The 23,378-nt window shown below is 36.9% G+C and overlaps 1 protein-coding gene across 1 annotated transcript in view; it reads left to right on the plus strand.

Moving 5' to 3' along the window:
• ST8SIA4 (ST8 alpha-N-acetyl-neuraminide alpha-2,8-sialyltransferase 4) overlaps positions 1 to 23,378 on the plus strand; it is a 103,534-nt gene that overhangs the window by 15,209 nt on the left and 64,947 nt on the right. Inside the window, exon 3 of the mRNA XM_027545529.1 lies at positions 3,144 to 3,401. Within this exon, the coding sequence (XP_027401330.1) occupies positions 3,144 to 3,401 (258 nt within the window). The remainder of the gene's footprint in view (positions 1 to 3,143; positions 3,402 to 23,378) is intronic.

A 23,378-nucleotide genomic window follows, 5' to 3' on the forward strand; every position in this document is an offset into this window, starting at 1 on the left:
TAGAAGAACGGTACTGATGCACCTATTTGCAGGGCAGGAATCGAGAGGCAGACGTGGAGGACATTCTTGTAGAGACGGTGGGGGAAGGAGAGAGTGGGACGAATTGAGAGGGTAGCATTGACATTTGTAATGTCAGTTACACCTTGACTACCATGTGTAAAAGAGATAGCTGGTGGGAAGCTGCTCTGTTGTACAAGGAGGTCAGCTTGTCGCTCTGTGATGATCTAGGCAGGTGGGATGGGGGAGGTTGGAGGAAGGCTCAAGAGGGAAGGAATATATGTATACATGTAACTGATTCGTCTTGTAGAGCAGACACTAAAAAATTTGCAAAGCAATTATATTCCAATTAAGAAATAAATAAAAAGTAAAGGAAAGATTCTTGTTGTTCAGTAGCTGTTATGTCCGATTCTTTGTGACCCCATGCAACTGTAGCATACTAGTCTCCTCTGTCCTCCACTAACTCTCAGAGTTTGCTCAAATTCATAACCATTGAGTCAGTGATACCATCTAACCATCTCATCCTCTGCTGCCCTCTTCTCCTTTTGCCTTCAATCTTTCTGAGCTTGAGGGTATTTTCAAATGAGCCAGCTCTTCGCATCAGGTGGCCAGAGTGTTGGAGCTTCAGCTTCACGAACAGTCCTTCCAATGTATATTCAGGGTTGGTTTCTTTTAGGATTGACAGCTTTGATCTCCTTGCTGACTTGGGACTCTCAGGAGTCTTCTCTAGCACTGCAGTTCGAAAGTGTCAATTCTTCAGCACTCAGCCTTCTTTTTGGTCCAACTCTAACATCTGTACATGATTACTGGAAAAGGCGTAGTTTCCACTCTCTAGATTTGTCATAGCTTTCCTTCCAAGGAGCAAGTGTCTTTTAATGTCATGGCTGCAGTCACCATCCTCAGTGATTTTGGAGCCCAAGAAAATAAAATCTGTCACTGTTTCCACTTTTCCCCTTTCTATTTGCCAAGAAGTGAAGAGACTAGATGCTATGATCTTAGTGTTTTGAATGTTCACTTTTAAGCCAGCCTTTTCACTCTCCTCTTTCACCTTCATCAAGAGGCTCTTTAGTTCCTCTTTACTTTCTGTCTTTAGAATGGTGTTAAGCAAAGATACGAGTTGTTTTTACATCCCTCATTGCTAGTCATGCTTCTGCCTTATCGGGGAATTTCCCTTTTGTTGGAGTGTTAGGAAGAGATCATATTTTTTGCTCATTAATAAAATTTACAAATAGTGATGAAGCTTAAACAGTAATATCATTAGAGGAAAATGTATCTATAATATCACGAATATTATAATAATGACTTTGTTTTGTGCTTTCTGAAAATTCAAGCTTGGAGTTAAAGCACTTCAGTAAATAATATCCAACGTCCAACTCAGAAGACTGCTTTCTCAGATTGCTTCTAGTGGGTCTCTGTTTGGTAACTTGAGAATCAAGCAGTCTTAGACTTTTGTAAGCTAGGTTAATAGATATTTCTTTGTTAATATATAGTGAAAGTCACTCAGTCGTGTCTGACTCTTTGCGACCTCATGAACTGGGGCCTGCCAGGCTCCTCTGTCCATGAGTTACTGGAGACATTTGGGAGGTCCCAAATACTGAACTTTCAACACAGTTTAAATTGTAAGCCATTGCTAGAGTTACTTCCTTCTATCTCAGCTTGCAACTTGGCTGTTTCATGTCTGACTTAACCTCTTTTGGTGCCTTGCTGAAAGGGGTAACCAACATAGCTATCCAAGAGCAACAAGCTATTATATGTAGAATATGACGCTCAGGTTATTACAGACCACAGTTTTAGCAGGTGCTATCCTGTATCATGCCAGGAGTCACCAGCTTTCCAGGCAGCTGTATCTATTTTCTCATTTTCCATCATCTAACTTAGCATAAATGCATATATTTTTATGTAGCTTCACACATCTGTTAACCAATTTCTTTAGTAATTAGGGGATAGGCTAAGCTTCCACAGAAAGGAGACTTTAAAATACAGTGGGTCACAGGGAGCTCGGCTTGGTGCTGTGATGACCTAGCGGTGTGGAACGGGTGGACGGGTGCAAGGGAGGTTCAAGAGGGAGGAGATACGTGTGTACTTAGAGCTGATTCACATTGTTGCATAGCAGAAGCTACCGCAACATTGTAAAGTAAGAATCCTCCGATTAAAACTTTTAAAGAATTCAGTGAGCCAGTCAAACAAGTTGGAAGTTTCTTTCTTTCTCCTATAGGAATATACTTGATCCACTCATATCCTGTTTAAGAAAACTAACTCAGATGACCAAATCCAGCTATACTTGGGTTTGGAAACTTGGACATGTTCTAGCTGAGCATCCATGTCCCCAAGTAAAACTTAGAAGATTTGATTAGAAAAAGAGAGAAGGGAAGAAAGAACACAGAAACAGTGAGTTGTCTTTGCCATACAAGGTCCAGTATTCTATCTGTCCATGTTTTCTTCTAATATAGCCATCCAATTTCCAGGATTCTTGAGCTTGGAGGAAAACTTTCATAAGTACATACATATTGCTATAGTTTTAACATTACTTTAATTACAATATACACATGATTTGGTAAATGTCAATAATTTTATTGGAACAATCAGTCCTTTAATAGAATTAACTAAAGTATAATTCCAAACAATTTCAAGTTTCTTCTACACACCGTAACTAGACAATATTGAACAAAATAGATGATTATGGATAATTAATAAAGGTTTGCAGAATACTATCAGGCTCAGGTAAGTCAAGTCATGGCAATAATATTTCATTTAATAAACTAATTTTCTGTTTCATAGATAGGGGGCCTTTTTCACTCCACATATAGGTGTGTATAGTGTATATCTATTTACAGAATCATTGAAAAACTATGTGAAAATGACTTTTTAAAAATATTTTTTATTTCCTATAGTATCAACTTAATTGGTGGGTTTAATTACCAAATGCGTTTCTTTATAAATGATATTACCTCATTATTGACCAGAGACGCGTTAATGAATTTTTTGTTACCTGAACATTATTGACCAGAGATGTTTCAGTTTCACTTACGTAACAAATTGCTTGCCACCGGCATTAATTTCTACAAAAATCCCCCAGTCAATAACGTGTCACCAGTCCTTGGATGCGTTGTCATTAATGGGGAACTTTGCTTGTATCTCAAATGCAGGAAGAACATTCTTCGTTTCCTAGATGCCGAGCGAGATGTCTCCGTGGTCAAGAGCAGCTTTAAGCCTGGTGACGTCATACACTATGTGCTGGATAGACGTCGGACACTAAACATTTCTCAGGATCTGCACAGCCTCCTACCTGAAGTTTCACCAATGAAAAACCGTAGATTTAAGACCTGTGCCGTTGTTGGGAACTCTGGCATTCTCCTAGATAGTGAGTGTGGAAAAGAGATCGACAGTCACAATTTTGTAATAAGGTGAGTTTTCTTCTGTTGCTAAAATGTGTAACTTCTTCAAAGACCTTTTACTTAGGACTAGAATGCTGGCAGAAATATGTAAATCTAATATTAATAAAGAATTACTGAAAGCTAAATCTAGCGTTTATCGACAATATCTTTATGTGTGTAGTATCCAAATTTACTCACCGTGAAATGTCAAATTAAAATTATTATATCCTTGAAAGAAAAGTTGATCTTGTAGCAATAATTCACACCAGCTTGTTTTTTAATTTTTTTTGCCAAATGATAATTTTATTACATATAATACATAGAAAAACTATTTGCTAATAGATGTAATTACTTATTATAATTTAATTTATTTAATTGTTTATTTCTATTACTGAATAGTTCTTCTGTGTATAATTTATAATATATTTATAATTATTCTTTTCTATTAGTGAATGAATTAATTCACTTAATTGCATTTATAAGCCATTTATATTCAATAAATTATTTTACTTATTCACAAAATTATGAACATTACTCTGCAATGATATAACAGATGTAACTTAATTTTACTGTTTTAATAATGATTATTTAGCATATTCTAGGAATATACTGTAGCAAATTTATATTTGATACCTTGGGCCAAATTGATTTCATCACTCTTTATATGTGGTATTTGTGAATGTTAGTATATTTTGATTTTTCAGTTTTCTCATGGAATTAAACATAGCTGTTTGTTTTTCATTGATGTTCAACAGATATTTGATGAATCATGTGTTTGGTTAGCTTTTGATTAACTGAAAGAAAGACAACCATAGACTTAGGATTGTAATGATGACATAGATATTATCATTTTTTAATTCTCAGTTATTATTTTTAAATAGATTTGTTGGTTTTTTATTTCTTCAGAAATACTTGCTAAATAAATGAAACATGTATATTGAAATATGAAATACTACAATATAAAGATAAATAGGAAAATATGCTGATTTGCCATGTTGACAAATAGCTTGAAGTCTTGAAGCTATGCAGGAATCCTGCTTGTGGTAGTATCTTGAAAAAAAATTTTTTTGAACTATGGTATTAAATATAATAAATATTAATCATAAATAGGCCACAGTTTTTTTTTTATAAAGCAATAATAGCCATGAAAAATCATAAGAGAACACTCAGGGAATACAATGCATAACAATGAATATTGCTATGAACATTTTGTATAACTATCTTACTTTGCTCAGTCACATGCAGGGTTAGTGATTGATTTGACATCAGTTGACCCTTTAAAACCCTGAGCTTTTAAATCGATTGAACTGAGAGAAAAACCCTGTGAAAATGTAGGTATACAAACAAAATTGTGTCCAAGGAGGAAACAGATTGTTTGATGAAGGAATGATGGTGGAAATGGAAACAATGAGCTTAAGACATTGAAGTCTGTATGAAGTATGGTTGGAAAGAAAAAGTAAGGCTTTAGAATTTCTGAAGAGATTAAAATCAGAGCTCAGATAAGATGAGGAAGAAAAGATTTTAGAGTATAGTAGAAATTTCAGAAAGTAGATAATTTGTAAAGATGATTAATACTGGAGGGATACAGGATTCAAATGTATCCTGTATCCCTATTAATAAGGACTGACTCCTTATTCCTACATCTCTTCAGACCTCAGCATTGAGATCTACATAATGCACTGGGTTCAACCTCACCTCTAACTCTGAAATTAAGATTGTAATGTCAGCTAACACCTCAACCAGAGCACATAATTATCTCTTCTTTTTTGTGGTGAGAATAATTAAGATCTTGTATTTTCGCAACTTTGAAGTGGGTAATGCAGTATTGTGACTATAGTCACTAGGTTGAATTAGATCTCTTGAACTTACGTGTTTGTTGCAGGTCACTCACTAATGTTTCAGGGCTCCCCAGGGGGCACTGATGGTAAAGAACCCGCCTGCCAATGCAGGAGACATGAGACATGGGTTCAATCCCTGGGTTGGAAAGATCCCCCAGGGGTAAAAATGGCAACCCACTCCATTCTTCTTGCCTGGAGAGTCCCATGGACAGAGAAGCCTGGTGGGCTACAGTCCATGGGGTCGCAAAGAGTTGGACGTGACTGAGCGACTTAACACATGCTGATGTTTGAGCATTTACAAATGTAAAGTGTTTTTAGGAACTGAACTTCAGAAGTTCTTTATACTTTCCTCAGCTATGATTATTTTAAAAGCTTATTAACAAGAACACCATAGTGGTCAATCCTTAGTGTCCTAAGTGTGTTATGGTCTTACCAAGAAGTATAAAACACTGAGGATAAGCATTTCAATGAAGGCATAAGATTATTGCCATAATTACTTTTTTTTTCTTTTGCTCCTATTTTTACTAGTTTCTGAAACTAGAAGCTGGAATGTTCTACGTTAAAATATGTACTAGGAAAGTGTAGCCTACGGATGGGTTTCTGATTTTCCGAGAAAAATTTCAGCAAGAATACATTTAATGTTAGAAACAGGTAATCCCTGCAGCGAAACCTGTTTTTTTGGTAATAATATCTAGTCTGGAAACCCATTCCTTTGAGTCTCTTGGACACAAGAGACTTCAGTGACACATCATTATGCCAGACCTCCACCCTTCCTAGAACTCGAATCTTCCCCCGGCGTGTGGCACATCATCCGTGTGCATCTGTTCTTCCCCGGGTGTATGTGGCCTTTTGTTAGTGTCTGTTCTACTCTGCTGCTGCTGCTAAGTCGCTTCAGTCATGTCCGACTCTGTGCGACCCCAGAGCCGGCAGCCCACCAAGCTCCCCCGTCCCTGGGATTCTCCATGCAAGAACACTGGAGTGGGTTGCATTTCCTTCTCCAATGCATGAAAGTGAAAAGTGAAAGTGACGTCGCTCAGTCGTGTCCAACTCCTAGCGACCCCATGGACTGCAGCCTACCAGGCTCCTCCGTCCATGGGATTTTCCAGGCAAGAGTACTGGAGTGGGGTGCCATTGCCTTCTCCAGTTCTACTCTACACCAGCAGAAAGGATTTTTGCTTTAAAACTCAATCAAAACCCCATTCCTTGAAACAGTAATAGTTTCCCATCCAGGTCAAAGTGGTTAAAGTCACAAATTGTAGTAACGATTTTTAAAAATCTTTCAAACTTCCCATCTTCTCAGAGCTGTATGGTGTGCACGTGCATTTGCTTAGGTACATAGTTTTAACTGGTTGTTTGCCTGTATCACCTATTGCTCCCAGGTTGTTTGTTTCGCTTTTCTTCTTGTTAGATAATAAGTTTGTTATGGGAGAGAGAACTTATGTCTGATCTCTTGCCGAGGGCACTGTTGGTTCAGTGACCCCTCAAGGATCAGATGCACCCAGGTATTATGTTCAATTTGACCTCTGACATGAAGCAAAGCATTCTTTTTAGATAAAATATTCATTCAACATTAGATTTCAAACTTTGTATTTTTTCTGAAGGTGCTTTAGAGGAATGCGAGGCTGTCTTCTTTGTTTAATGATGCACAGAATGTACTATCACGTGCAAACAGCAATCTCTTGCTCCAAACAGTTGTCCTATTGAAAAGGAGAGCAAGGTGCATGGAATAATTGTCCTGTGAAATGTATCGGTATTTTGGGAGAATGTTATTTTTAATGTCCCACAATATTTTTAAATAAGCTGCTTAAAACTGCTCACGTTATGTGTCTGCACACGTAGTGATAGCTATACACAAGAATTGACACACACACACACACATCATCATGCATTTCTTCTCTTAGAAGAGATACTCCCTCAGGGGCTCTTTGTATTAGAAGTTAATCAATTAAATTAAATGCTGGGTTTGCAGGGATATTACACAAAATGGGAGTTCGATCAATATCAGGATGCTTAAAGGGGAAAAAAGGAGGGTCAGAAAAATCAAAACCTTACTCTGATTCTCTAATTACTAAATATTGAACTGATTTGTAAAATCTAGGTTTCACATGTACCTAAAAAACAGAAAAATGGGCATAAAAGAAATATTTTTATTTCTTAATAAAAATGCCTGAAGTCATAATTCAAATATTAGCATTATGTTCACACATGCTACACTTAAGACCTCTAATCTGTAATTCTTCAATCGGTGAGTACCATGCTGCAAGGAGGAGGCCAGGACAGAGTACAGGTGGTCAGTCACTCACTCAAATTGAAAATATCTCACTTTTCTGGACTTGAAATCCTGTCTGAGAAAGTTCATTAAGGATGATAAAGTTCTTGTGCTGTTAAAGATCTTGTCATATAGCTCCAGATAAGCAAAAATTCAATTTAATCTGGCACCAGTGTGTCAGATATAAACCTTCTCTCACCTCGTAAGCATTAGAAACATTGTCCCATTGGTGTTAAATTCTGTATTTTATATCTGGATGGCCTGACATGCTAAATATTGGAAAGAGAGAGAGAGAGAAAATCAATGCAGCAAAGGAAGTCTATTGTCCAACATAGAGTCCAGGATTTCAAGCAAAATTCATTGTCTGTGATAGTGGATGAAGTTGTATACCTTTCTATACTTTTTCTAATTTAGAAACTGATATTATTGTGTGAACTATTTCTCTATTCCTGGAGTGTTACAATTTACCTGCTCACAGAACCTAGAGCGGTACAATTGTCTCTGGACAATGTCAGTGTTAAATTTACCCTGTATACTCATCTAAAGGTATGCTGTAAAATTTCAAGAATTTAGAGTTTGGAAGACATTTATGCATCATTTATGTATCAGTATAAGTAAAAGAAAACAGAGTTAGAAAGCTCCCTTCATGCAATCTGTTTAAAAGTATCTTTAAATCCTTTCTTGGGTCTTTTTTTTTTTTTTCCTTTGCTTTGTGTTAGGTATAGGTATAAAGTTATTTCAACAGTTCACATCTTAGACTAAAGAATATATCTCTTTAGTGGTCAAAGTTGGATTTTGCAAAAAGATATTTAAAGTGCTTTTCAATTGTCCTGCAGTTTTGGGATGCTTTCTCATTTTTTGGATGCTTTAGTCTCATGTGTATTTACAAAAAAAGTACATTATAATATTTGTATTGTCTATACTCAAGAATTTCATAGAATTAACAAAAGCGGTTTTCTTCGTTGTTTTTTTTTTTCCTGCCACTTTATTCTTTTAACTGAAGGATAATTGCTTTACAGAATTGTGTGGTTTTCTGTCACACATCAGCAAGAATCAGCCACAGGTAGACCCATATCCCCTCCCTCCTGAACCTTCCTCCCATCTCTCTCCCCATCCCACCAACAAGAGTGGTTTTTCTAATGAGAACCAGAAAAGTAAGGTATTTCCTAAAACTAAGGCTGAAAGGTGCTGAAGGACCATCTTCCCTGGTTCTTCTCTCCCCCCCCATCGTGGTGTGGAAGCGACCGTGCATTCTTTCCATTTTCTGGGCTTGTGTGGATGGTAGGAAATGTCAAGCATCTGCCAGTGCTGGTTTTTCACAGAAGAAGGACAGCGTCCAGCCTCATCGAAAGTAAACTGAGCCCTGCAGTATACTGTCTTTGATGCCATATGGGGGACACTGAAGTGAAGTCAAGTGAGAGTTGCTCAGTCGTGTCTGACTTTTTGCGACCCCACGGACTATACAGTCCATGGAATTCTCCAGGCCAGGATACTGGAGTGGGTAGCCTTCCAGGGGATCTTCCCAACCCAGGGATCGAACCCAGGTCTCCCGCATTGTGGGCGGATTCTTTACCCGCTGAGCCACGAGGGAAGCCCGGAGGACACTGAGGGAGGAGTTAATAACAGTTATAGTTCACAGCTGACACATTTTGACCATCAGCTGCCACTCCGCTGTCTCCACGCTGTGCTTAAACAGAGATGCTAGAAGCAATGAGTAAGACTTAAGTGATTCAGACATGGTTAACCAAGAGCTGCAAAACACTTTGTGTTGTTCTGGCTGCTTGAGATTCCAGTTAATTTTGTTTACTGATTGCTCTCTTTCCACCTTTCATTTATCCATTCTGTCTTGTCCCTGTCTTCCTCTCGGATAGACGACTTTGCTCATTTTTCCTTTGTTAATCATTATTCTCAACTCCTGCCATGTTTGATTAAATCCTTTCTAATTTCCTTTTCATTAGTGTTTTTTCCCTAAAAACACAGGAACAGCAAGGATAGATCACTTAAAATATCCCTTTAAATGTATACATATTTATATAAATAAGTCTTTGTCATTTAGATTGAGATTCTGAACTAGCAGCATTGACATCACTTGGAAGCTTGTTGGAAATACAGAATGTCAAAACTTGCAAAAGACCTGCTAAGTCAGAATGTGCATTTGATCACGGTGCCTTGGTGCTTCTTTTGTGCATTAAGGTTTGCCATGCACTAGAATTCCCAATATGGCTAAACAGCATGCTCTAGAGAAGCTGGGACTACCCAGTATGTCTGCTTTATGTAGCCTGTATCTTCAAGAATCTAGCACCAAATTTGATACATTGAGACATGTGCTATTTATTGAATGAAAGAATTAATGTAGGATTTGAGAAATTTTTGGTTTGTATTCATGTTTTATTGTATTAAATTTATACACTACTGAATTTCAAAATTAATATGTAAGAAGAGTCATGTATAAGGTTATTTATGGTCATTTAAACCTTTACAGCAGAAGGCAATGGCACCCCACTCCAGTAACTCTTGCCTGGAAAATCCCATGGACAGAGGAGCCTGGTGGGCTGCAGTCCATGGGGTCGCGAAGAGTCGGACATGACTGAGCGACTTCACTTTCCCTTTTCACTTTCATGCATTGGAGAAGGAAATGGCAACCCACTCCAGTGTTCTTGCCTGGAGAATCCTAGGGACAGGGAAAGCCTGGTGGGCTGCCGTCTATGGGGTCGCACAGAGTCGGACACGACTGAAGCGACTTAGCAGCAGCAGCAGCAGCAGCAGCAGCAGCAAACCTTTACAATTAAAAAGAAAATATAGAAATATGAGTAGTATAATGAAATGTACTAGATGTTGGAAATCAGAAAATCTGGGCTTCTGACAATTACTAGATTCATTATGTTGTACACCTGAAACTAATATAATATTATATATCAACTATAATTTAATAAAAATAAAATGGAAAAAATAAAGCCATAAAATGTAATAGTGCACAAATATCTTAATTTCTAAACATTATTATTTCCAGTGTCCAGTGATGATGATAATAATAGATGTATAATTTCAAAGTGATTTTCCAAGTATCATATGGGAAATATAATAAAGAAATGTATAAACTGTAAATCTAAACTAATGGTGAATGATATTAAAGCATACCTTGCTTGAGTTAAATGTCATAGTTGAAAGTTAAATTTGTTACTGCATTTTCTAATAGCCATGGCCATTGGCTGGAAATGCAAATTCTCTCTGTCATACATAAACAAGAAGTCAGACCTTCCCCAAATTTGTCAACTTTATCAAACATGTCTATAGTTGATACTGAATAACATATTAGATAATATGAAGACACAAGAACACTACTCAAGAGTGTCTATAAAACCTGAGTGTATACAATTAGAAATAATTGTAGTGAAGAGATATATTTCTTCAGGAAACCAAAGTATAAGATAAAAATGTTTTACTTTATGATGATCTAGCTTCCTAAGAGAAGGGATGAGATGTTTCACAAAATGAAAAGATGGAAGAACTGACTTACATTGACTGATCCCAGTGTATTTTTATAACTCAATCAGTGTTTCATTCTCCACTGGTAGATAATTTATGGGAAACTTTAAATCATTCTCTTTGACTTTCTATAAATGCTAACTCTTTTATAGCAAAATAGAATCTTTTCTGGGAGAAAAAATTATGCTTGCTTTTCCGTGTGTTCACAAAAATGGCCTTATTTTTTTTTCCTTCCACTCTCACTGAGGATGTTCGTCATTAACTCAAGTGTTTTAACTGCAAACAACTAATTTCTGGTAGTGAATCTGGTACAGGCATTAGAAAGATTTTTTCTTAATTCTTATTGATTAAGATAACCACATTATATTTTAGAAATAGCAACATTGATTATTCAGTATGTTATTCATATTTTTGATCTATGAAATTTTATAGTTTTTAAGAAACTATCATTGTTATTTCTATTGATTTAACCATAAAATTCATATTCTAGGTAGAAATCAGAATTTCTATTTATTTCTAATTAGTTATGGTTTTTAAAATTAACTTAGAACTAAATATGGAATTTTTGTTGATTGTGATGTGAGTTGGGCTTCACTGGTGGCTCAGTTGGTAAAGAATCCATCTGCAATGCAGGAAACCTGGGTTCGATCCCTGGGTTGGGAAGATCCCCTGGAGGAGGGCATTGCAACCCACTCCAGTATTCTTGCCTGGAGAGTCCCCATGGACAGAGGAGCCTGGTGGGCTATAGTCCATGGGATCGCAAAGAGTCAGACATGACTAAGTGATTAATAAGCACATGTGATGTGAGATAAGACTCTAACTTTTTTCCTTATAATCATGTGACTGCTTGGATGAAAAGATTTAATCCAGAAGAATAAAAAAATTTTAATGGAAGTAACAATGAACTGACAAGCTATTTTAAGTTTTAAAATGCTTATCTCATTTTCTAAAAATGCAGTATTAAATACAGTTTCTTGTCTATCAATCCAACAAGGATATTTAAAATCTGTAATATTCAGCATAAAGTTATGTTGATATTGGCACTCGTATTGAATGCTTTTAAAAATGAAAACTGATACAACTTTTCCAAAACTCAGGTTGACAGTGTCCTCCAAGCCTTAAAAATAGTAGATTGCTTTATTTACCATTTCCAATTCTAGGAATCTACCCAAATGTGAACACCTATTTAAGTATAAATGCATTTTATAACACAGAGCAAGAAAAGGATGAGTAAATCATTGTACACGTGAATGATACGTCATTCAGCACATGAAAAAGAGGAATCTCAGGCAGAGATGAGTAAGCACAAAGACAACTGCTTTCAAAGGTCTTCAGAGAAGGCAGTGTTTGGGGCTCCTCTGCTATTAGGTTCTTAATGAGACAGGCTGTGGAAGGGGAAATGGCAAGGTACGCTGGCCTTAAATCATGAAGGATTGTTTCACATGACGGTTTCACATGATATCCTATAGTCCAAAAGACAGCCTTGCAGTTTGTTGGTTTATTTATTTGTTCTTGTTGGGGTTTTGTTCTTCCTATTGTAAGCAGGAGAGGAATATAAAGGTAAAGAAGCATGAGCATATTTGCAAATGAAAAGACCATGATAATGAATAAATCAAAGACAAGAAAGACAGAGCACTCAATAAGATACTAGAGGAGGCAGATGTGATGAATTACAAATCACAGGACAGAGTAAGATGATAGACTTTGATGGGAGGAGTCATACTAATGTAAAATATGGTGGAGATCATCCTTCCCTGACACCAGAGAAGCATTAGCAAATGGGCAGTTCACCATTTCATAGATTTTCAAAATATAGCTTCAGTTTGGGGGTTAAAGCATTTGCTACCTGCCTACCAATGTTCCAAAAACTGAGATCATGGCATGCGGTCCCATCACTTCATGGCAAATAGAGGGAGGAAAAAGTAGAAGCAGTGACAGATTTTATTTCTTGGACTCCAAAATCACTGCAGATGGTGACTGCAGCCATGAAATTAAAAGATGTTTGCCCCTTGGAAGAAAAACTATGTTCAACCTGACAGCATATTAAAAAGCAAAGACATCACTTTGCCAACAAATGTCCACATAGTCCAAGCTATAGTTTTTCCACTAGTCATGTACAGATGTGAGAGTTGAACCATAAAGAAGGGCTAAGCGCCAAAGAACTGTGGTGTGTGTGCTTTGAACTGTGGTGTTGGAGAAGACTGAGAGTCCCTTGAACTGCAAGGAGATCAAACCAGTTAATCCTAAAGGAAATCAACCCTGAATATTCATTGGAAGGACTGATGTTTAGCTGAAGCTTTAAACTTTGGCCACCTGATGCGAAGAACTGACTCATTCGAAAAGACCCTGATGCTGGGAAAGATTGAGGGCAGGAGAAGATGGCAACAGAGGATGAGAAAATACTGAAAATAGTCTAAATATGGAGATAATGAGGGGCAAAGTAGGAGAGTGACAGTGGGGATACATGGTGGAAGGCAGTTTAAGAAAATCAAAGAATATATGACTTTTATAATTTATGGCTCAATGGACATGAATTTGAGCAAAGTCCAGGAGACAGTCAAGGACAGAGGAGCCTGGCCTGTTGCAGTCCATGGGGTCACAAAGAGTCCAATATGACTTAGAGAATCAATAACAACAAATAATTCATGGAAAGGGCAAGTAATAGTGAGCATGAATATGCCATGTTTTAAAACATAACATATTTTTGGATGGCAGAAAATGGATCTTGAATAATCCAAATTGGTTTCCATTGGTTCCTCTGAGAAAGTTAGGCTTAGATTCAGTTCAGTTCTCTCACTCAGTCGTGTCCGACTTTTTATGGCCCCATGGATCACAGCACACCAGGCTTCCCTGTCCATCACCAACTCCCGGAGCTTGCTCAAACTCATGTCCATGGGGTCGGTGATGCCATCCAACCATCTCATCCTCTGTCGTCCCCTTCTCCTTCTGCCCTCAGTCTTTCCCATCAGGGTCTTTTCTAATGAGACTTAGGTTAACATACCACATTTTGTCATAGATCAGAGAGTCTAAATGACTTTCCTGAGTGTACACAGTAAGTTGAAGAAGGAAACAGCAGAACTGTTTCCTCTCTTACTCAGAGTCTAATACTTTGTTTTTAAATGAAGATTGGAAATGCTTGTCTTTTTAAATATTTGTTTATTGCTGGCTGCACAAGCCTTAGTTGTGGCATGGGGGTCTTCAGTCTTCGATGCAGCCTGCACGTCTTTAAATTACAGCATGCAGACCCTTAGCTGTGGCATGTGGGACCCAGTTTGCTGACCAAGGTTTGACCCCAGACTCCCCCTGCACTGGGAGCACAGTCTTAGCCAGTGGACCACCTGTAAGTCCCTGAAAACATTTATCTTTTTATAGAAATAATAGTATTGCACTAGAGTGTGAAGTTTTTTGGTTGCATGTTTATTCTGAAATGTGGAGACCAGTGAGAAATTATCTTAATTAGGATATATTTAAAATTTTGATGACTTAACATGAAAAGCAGAAGAGGGAAGGCCATTTTTAATGTCTGACATTTCCACGAGGTACCAGCAATTCTTCAAAGGCTGGGTTAACAAAGCAAATTGAACAGCAAATAAAATCACACACACAAAAGCTGTGTGGATGGTAACTATATATGGCAATCCTTTTGAAATATGTACAAGTATAAAATAACCCTGTGTACCTTAAACATATACAATTTTGTATGTCAATTATGTCTCACTAATGCTACAAAAAAAAAAAAAAAAAGCTTAAATAAACACCAAACCAACCTTATAATGTTTAGCATTTTCTCCAGTTGTGGTCTGTGGATCATCCAACGAGAATTCTTTTCTTTTACTAAGCACTTGCTGTGTGCCAAAAATATGTCAAAATATTCTAGAGACAGATAATAGAGCAGGAGACTCATGACCTTTTCTCTCAGATAATCAAATGTAATAAACCCTTAAATAAGATAAATCTGGTTTCAAGTTCCATCTTTTCCATCCAATTTATTTTTGGTCTTAAATGATTTATTTACTTCTCTAAACCCCAGTTTCTTTATATGTAATATAAAGAAACTTTATATGATGAAAATAATCTTTCTTCCCTTTTTCTGTGGGTATAGATAATATGTGTGAAATTGACTAGAATAAATCCAAAGACACATCAGCTATTCAGTAAATGTAGATCTTCCTTCTTTTTGATGGTATTAGCATTAGCACATTGGTGGTATACTCATGGTGGTAAAATTATATCTGTGACCCAGGTACACAGAAGATGTAAATATTTGTGCTTAAATGGTCGTTGTTGCTCAGTAGTACGTATTCTCTCATGAAGTGCAGTTAAAATAATACTTGTCAGAGAGTTCAGAAACTTGGATCCCCTGGCTGGCATTGCCTCTAAATATAGCTGTGTGGCTTTGAACAAATACTGTAAAGCATTTGGGGCTTCAGTTTCCTAATATGCCAAATCTAGCCGTTGAACTAGATGGACTCATAAATTCCTTTCTGGCTCTAAAAGTCTATGACTATCTTCTTATGATTCAATAGACAACTTTGGAATAGAGCCTGTCAACTTGCATTGTGGTTTGAATTTTTTCCCTTCTGGTTGTCATGTTCTATGAATAAATTTCCTTCTCATCAATCAACTTGTATAAATAGCATTCTCTGCTTAATACTGTGTATCCTCTAATCTGGTTTTCTGTTTCCTCTGGTCCAGGAGTATTTCCTTGTCTCCTGATGTATGCAAGCCAATGTTAAGACCTAAAATCATGGGAAGGGTTTTACTTCTCAGCCAAAGAAAAACAAGACTAAATTTTTGTTTGTTTCTTCTTAATTTTGATTGAAATATAGTTGATTTACAGTGCTGTGTTAATTTCAGGTGTATAGCGAAGTGGTTCAACTTTACATACATAAACCGTTCCCCTTTGAGAACTACGTGCTGTGCTTAGTTGTTCAGTCGTGTCTGACTCTTTGCTATTCCATGGACTGTAGCCCTACATAAGTTTGTTATTTATAGATCAAGACTAAGTTTTAGTGATTTATACAGATTATTCTAAGTGTGATGAGGTCAGGGCCTTGGGAAGTCACCATATGTACAAAATGCATGAGGAACTGGTGAATAAAAGTACTATCAAAAGAGAGAGAAATTGTTTCACAGCAGTATCATTTAGGATAGTTTTGGGAAAGGACCCTGACATTTTTCTGGGAAATAAGACCTCCCATAGCTTTGATTAGATGGACCTTTGTTGGCAAAGTAATGTCTCTTCTTTTTAATATGCTGCCCAGGTTGGTCATAACTTTTCTTCCAAGGATCAAGCGTCTTTTAATTTCATGTCTGCAATCACCATCTGCAGTGATTTTGGAGCCCAGAAAAATAAAGTCAGCCACTATTTCCACTGTTTACCCATCTATTTGCCATGAAGGGATGGGACCAGATGCCATGATCTTAGTTTTCTGAATGTTGAGTTTTAAGCCATTTTTTTCACTCTCCTCTTTCACTTTCATCAAGAGGCTCTTTAGTTCTTCTTCACTTTCTGCCATAAGGGTGGTATCATCTGCATATCTGAGATTATTGATATTTCTCCCAGCAATCTTGATTCCAGCTTGTGCTTCCTCCAGCCCAGCGTTTCTCATGATGTACTCTGCATATAAGTTAAATAAGCAGGGTGACAATATACAGCCTTGATGTCCTCCTTTTCCTATTTGGAACCAGTCTGTTGTTCCATGTCCAGTTCTATGTGTTGTTTCTTGACCTGCATGCAGATTTCTCAAGAGGCAGGTCAGGTGGTGTGGTATTCCCATCTCATTCAGAATTTCCCATCTATTTCACTGGCATCCACCAAGATTCTTGGAACTACAGCTTGATTTATGCCATTAATGGAATCTTTTTCCAGAATATTAGAATTCAATTTGGTACCAAATGTTTGTAGTGATTGTCTTTTGGGGGAGACTTGCAAATGCCCTATATTTGAAAAGTAATTAGGCTCCTGTTCTTATTAGTGTTGTGTGTTTGCATGTTTTTCCATGTAGTGAATACCAACACTGTTCTTAAATTGGAAATGAGAACAATTTTAACTTTGAAAATTATCTTAAAGGCCTGAGGTATAGATAAGACGAGTGATAAGCAGGGACTTAGGAAATTTGGGGTCATGTTACAGCTCTATCACTACCTGAGTAATCTGGAAATATTTTTTTAAACAAACACATAAAACTGCAACTTACAGATTTTGTATTCTGTTGCTTTTAATATTCTGTCTTTAGTGCCAAGTGTAGTGTGTGGGGGCGGGGAGAAAATGAATATGTATTTTAGACAATGAAAATCATTTGGATGCAGTATTGTGCAGTAAATTTTGGATTCATAATGTTTTAGATACAAAGTTGGATTTAAATCCCAACTCTGAAGGTTCGTAAACTGAAACTTTTTTCTTCATTTGTAGGATATGATTACTTACTTATACTTAATTATTTGGATGTGCTGTAAGTTTGAATAACAGATATGTATAGTATCTGGCATAAGGTAGTATATGATAGGTCTTATTATGTTTAGTGAATTATATAAATGATCAGACTAAACAATGTCAAGAGCATGGTGATCCTATAAAGAATTGAGAGGAACTTTTCTATTGTGATTAATAATTGTTTAGAAAAGAAGTCCAGAGTTAGGGTCCACAATTACTTTGTAAGTACGGAAATCACATTTGGCACAAATATATGTCTCCTAAATAACAGATAAGAAGCATTTACTTGAAGTTTTAAATGGAAGCAGTGACTCCATTAATTTGTAGTCAAATCAGCAAGTATTTCTTCATTCAACTAATAATTATCAAGCAGCCACTAGATGACAAGATCTGAGGGATTTCAGTCGGTATTCGGGATATAGGGATAAATTACATGGTGTATTCTGTTTGAAGTTCACAGTCTGATGGAGGAGACAGTCTGATGGAGAGAGGAATAACAAAACAGGACAGTAACAGTAATAATAACAGTAAAAATGGAACTAAGAACATAGCATTGCTGCCAGGTAGACACGAGAAATTAATTATAAAAGTGAGTGAAACTGAGTTTTAAAGCTGTTCAACTTGGGACAGGAAAATAGCCCCCTTTCCAGGAATGTTGTGTTTGTATGGATATGCTTGCCCCTGCTCTTGGCATACACCATCTTATCGAAGGATTGCAGGGATATGCTTTTCATGCTTTTTAACATCAGTGATTGAGATCGTTAATAATAATCCTACTTACCTTTTAAACATACATACACATGCCTTTTCCCTCAGTTTATGTTTTCAACTTTTCTAGGCATGATCTTCTGTATGTAACTTAAGAAAGCTATTAACATTTGGAATGTATTGTTTGATTCCTTTAATACAAAGATGTTTCTCATCCATTCTTTAATTATCTGCTGAGATTTCAGAGTCTTGGGTAATTTTAATGTATAATAGACTTTTAGGCATATCTCAACATTTTATGTGATGTTTAACAAAGAAACAGAACGCTGTCTTGGTCCACGGACTGAAACTGTGAGACTTTAATAAAAGGGAGAAGGGGACCCCACCAGTTGGTGAATGCTAAGCAGCATAGTTTCTTTTCTCCACCTGTCACCCCTGTATGTTCTCTTATGGGTACATTTTGACTTGTGAGTGTTTTTAAAAATCAGACTGAAAAATTATTATCGGCCCTTAGAACTCCTCTAGGCTTTCCTTGCTTGTTTTGAATGATGATGGCTTTGCACACAGAAAACACAGGTCACCTAGAATAGGCGCGTCAATGAAACAGATCGCATTTCTTACTGTAACGTAAGTAATTCCAACTAAAAAGGACGGTTGTGTTTCCATTTTTGTGTATTTCAGTTAGCACACCTTCTGAGGGTTAAACATTTTATCAGCTTCAGAGTTTTCAGCTTAACACCTGTTTATTAGTATGTTTGGTGATCCTTAATTCACTTCCCCAAACACACGCTGTATCAGCTTTCTAATGAAACACCTTTAATGTATTTAACAGAACAAACACGTTAAAAGTGAAAATTGAAGTGGTTGTACAGAGAATCAGAAGATTTAGTGCAGAGCTCACGAACTGACGCCCTTGGGGCACAAACCAAGTGGTAGTTTTGTTTTCTTTGGCATTTATCATCATTAGCCCATGAGAGCCTGTCCCCTTTAAATGGGGAAATAGCCCAGCAAAATTGCCCATTTTTCAGAGTTATGTTAACCTGTGACCCAGAGGCCTGTGAATTTTCAGGACTTGGTTAAGAGCTTCAGCAGCGCTCCTAGAAGACTAAGAGATCAAGTAACCCCTGTAAATTAAACAGATTCTCAATTCACATACACAGAATAACCAATGTTATTATTATAGTTAGCTTAACTAATTGCATGAAAGAGATAGCAACCCTATACAAGCAACTAAAAGTAATGGAGTTCCATATGTGATAGAATAAAAATAAGGTAAATATTTTAGATCAGTGCTACAGAAGCAGTCGATTCTGCCAAAGAAAACATATAAAGCATTGCAAAGGATATTAACCTTTGAGTTTTAGGAAAAGATAGGACATTTTGAGGTTGGAGGCTAGAGTGTCTTAGAGAGGGAGTAATTTCACTCAGAGATGTTCATCATAAATAAAGAGACACAGGCAGAGAACTACATGGAGTAGTCTGATGCCATTGGGATGCAAGACAGGCAAACATGTAGAGAGAAAATTCTGGAAAGAAAGGGTATGGGCAAGTTATGAAAACCCTTGGACTGGTGTCATTGAAGGTTTTGGTTGGGATAGTATTGTGATCAAATATGCTTATTAATTGGAGAAGGCGATGGCACCCCACTCCAGTACTCTTGCCTAGAAAATCCCATGGATGGAGGAGCCTGGTGGGCTGCAGTCCATGGGGTCGTGAAGAGTCGGACGCGACTGAGCGACTTCAGTTTCACTTTTCACTTTCATGCATTGGACAAGGAAATGGCAACCCACTCCAGTGTTCTTGCCTGGAGAATCCCAGGGATGGGTAATCCTGGTGGGCTGCTGTCTATGGGGTCACATAGAGCCGGACACGACTGAAGTGACTTAGCAGCAGCAGCAGCAGCAACATGCTTATTAATAAGATGATACCATCCTTGAAACAGACAGATCAAGTTGGAGTCCGGGTTTTATAGAACTGGTTAGAGCAGTGTTTTTCAGTACTGCTTAGTAAACATTACAGCAAGAAATACAACTTATATCATGATATCCTCCTCCTGTTGCTTCTCCAGCTATGGTCATTAATGCTACACACATGTAAACCTGAAATAAATTTCCATAACGTGATGTGCATGGAACACTGTCATGTTCTGTTATAATCCATTTTATTCTCCTTCATTATTTAAAAATTGCAGATCAATTCATGATTCATCAGTTGTTATAGCTAAGTAGTAATCAATTCGGAAATTATTCCAGTGATAGTTCAAACGCACATGGCAGTGCCTAAGCTTTGAAAATACCGATAAGAATGAAGAAGAGAGAACATACTCAGGAGAGATTTTCTGAGATGGATTTTTAGGGCTTTGTGATGAACCAGATACGGAAGATAAAAGAATTGTGGAGATCAAGTCCTTCTGGTCAGTCAGAATGTGACTTTCTGCTAAATGGAGATAGAGAAAGACCCACTTAGAATAAATATGATGTAATTAATGTGAGATGGCCTCGGCCTGCCTTGTGATATTAGGAAATGAAACATTCATTTTTATCCACACGTGGTATGATACTTTTCTGAATGCTTGGTGAGCATCAGAATACCTGACTCTTCTGAATATTATATCAACTGTCTTTCCAGGAGCATGTGTCAAATAGATTATATATACTAAGTAAGAAATCATCTTTTAATCTTGGATTGTACTTTCAAAAGAAATGAAAAGTGCATTTGTAGTTTAGAATGACAAGTTTTTGTCTTCTTAGACAAGAAAGTTGTGTCAGCGTGGTATTACTGTGACGAGTTTGCTGGTATCATCACTAAATGTTAGAAAATTCGGGTGTGTTTCCCACCACCACCATAACGGTCACGTGGTACTTAGTTTATTAACACTATGAATTGCAAAGAGAAAATGTTATAGTTTTTCTGCCTTGGTTTTCTGGCGTGGGTGATTAAAGTATCAGCTATAATATTTCACGAATGCTGTTTCTTTCCTTTTAATGTACAACATAATTTTTAAGGACATAAATTCCATACTAAATCAGTTTTTCCCTCTGTAGAAAAAATAGTAACTGCTCAGCAACCACTGATAAATGGAGTAGTTCAGTTCCCTGACTAGGACAAGAGGGCTGAAAAATACATCCTAAGAATCTTGCTTGGTTTTCCTTGTCTTAAATATTTCCAGTAATGAATTTTTACCAGAAAAAAGGAATTCCTCAACAGGAATTTTTTGCCAGAATTTTTTCTTTATACCCCTTTCAGAAAAGTTAAAATGATCCTTCATTTTAATTACAAAGGAAGTATTTATAGTATATGCTTAATATTCATTTCATATGCATTTTCAAGAAACTTACATGTATAATTCAAATAAATATTAGTCTTGCAACTATATATATTCACTTTGTGAAAAAGAAAACAATCACATGCATGGAAATTCATTTGATTTAAGCACAGTATGTTCATTCTTTGGCATCTCTTTCCTTCTCCCCCCTAGAAAAAAACTTAAGTTTTATTGAATAATATCTGTACAGTTGTAGCAAATTTGCCAAATGGGTGATGCTATTTTGATTTTGACTGAAGTATGGGAATGACATAATCTAAGATATTTCTCCGTTACATGGATCATTGTCTTCTAGAATGAGTTTGATTTTTTTTTTTGATTCTGTGATTTCCCTAGAAATAATATGACACTGTTTTCCCACCCCTGCCAGTAATGTAACAAATCTGGGCTTGTGAAAAGAAACCTCTTTTCTACTTAGTCACTTAGTCATTTTCATGATATGTGTCATTTGCATTTATTTCTGTCAACTTGAGGAGTTTATTCATTGTTATCAGCAAGCATAACGCATAATGTGTGTTTCTGTGTTTTTGTGTTCATCTACCATACTGAAAATTCAAATCTTCAACATGATGCTTCATTTCCAACTCTTACACTTTGTCTACTATGTAATATTATACCACATATAAGTCATCTGTTAACCCTAGGCTTCCTATTTCAAAAAGTGACATCAGCTAGCTATTTAATCATTTTACTAGCATTTTTAAAAATCCTTTCTTTCAAGAGACCTGACGTGTAACTATTGTTTTGCTGTGTTAGATATTTAAAACCCCTTTGTTCAATAATTGCTCAATGTTTGGGGAATGTTGTGACTGACTGGCCTTGTAGACTATGCTTAAGACCAAATGATAAGGCATTCTGTTCCTTACAGGAGGGTTGGGTGAAAGATGAACATATAGAGATTTTCACTGATTCTGAAAGAAATCAGTGTGTAAATAGTGTCAATTAAAACACCTGTCCTGGAGTAATTTTTAAATAGTTATCTTTTATTTTCTATACACTATGTCCTTAAACTTGTTTCTTAACCTCACCCCTAAGTGAAGATAATACCACTCCTGACCTCAAAGTATTGCAAAAAGTATTGGCTTCAGTTCTACTGCCTTCACCTCAGGAAAAGCCAGAGAGGCTGAGAGGTTGCGTGTTTCGGCTTCCCCTAGCAGAGTTGAGAGGGTAACCACAAAGCCTAGAATAAAACCAGGTATTAGAGAGTCAATGTTCTCTTGACTCTTCAAGCTCAAAAACAGGATGGGAGCAGCTAGGAACCATGTGCTTCCTCTCAGGGCAGAAAAGAAAAGAGGTCATCTCCCATTTCATTGTCAGTTGACAAATGTGGTTCCCAGCTTATGATGGGATTTCAGTGTTAGTACAGCAAACAGTGAGACTGGCTAACAGAAAAAAGGGTGTGTTTGTAAAATTATGTGATTGGAACTTGTCTGAACATTAATGTGAGAAAGAATGAAGATAAGGCTGTAATCCACTTAGTTGTTATTGACATCCTCCTGTATCACAGTGCATGCTGTTTCACCTCAGTGTCTCCAATGACTAGTTCTGTAGGTAGCACAAAGGTATGTAACACACACTGTGGGATATGTAAACATGTGGCTACTTGAGCATTTTCTTATTGCTATTACTAGTAATAAATGTCAGGATCATACTTTGGCCAGATTACATCATTGCCAACTAGCACAAAGAGTAAGATAGCCAGGAAAAAAAAAAAAAATCTGAGCAATGTATTGTATTTGCACAATGAACTCTTAAGGCGTATCTGTTGAACTTTTGAAAGAGGGACCTCCTAGTTGCTTAGACTGTTCAGCCATAACTTAAGGGAAATGCAGAGAATATTGCCAAGTCTAAAAGATATGTCTTGCTGGAGAATGAGGTGGTCTTGAGCGATTATTGTGAAATAAACACAACTTTCCTAAAAAATTAAATTAAAATACATTAAAGA

Source organism: Bos indicus x Bos taurus, chromosome 7 (assembly GCF_003369695.1).
Source record: "Bos indicus x Bos taurus breed Angus x Brahman F1 hybrid chromosome 7, Bos_hybrid_MaternalHap_v2.0, whole genome shotgun sequence".
In the NCBI taxonomy this organism is placed as follows: domain Eukaryota; kingdom Metazoa; phylum Chordata; class Mammalia; order Artiodactyla; family Bovidae; genus Bos; species Bos indicus x Bos taurus.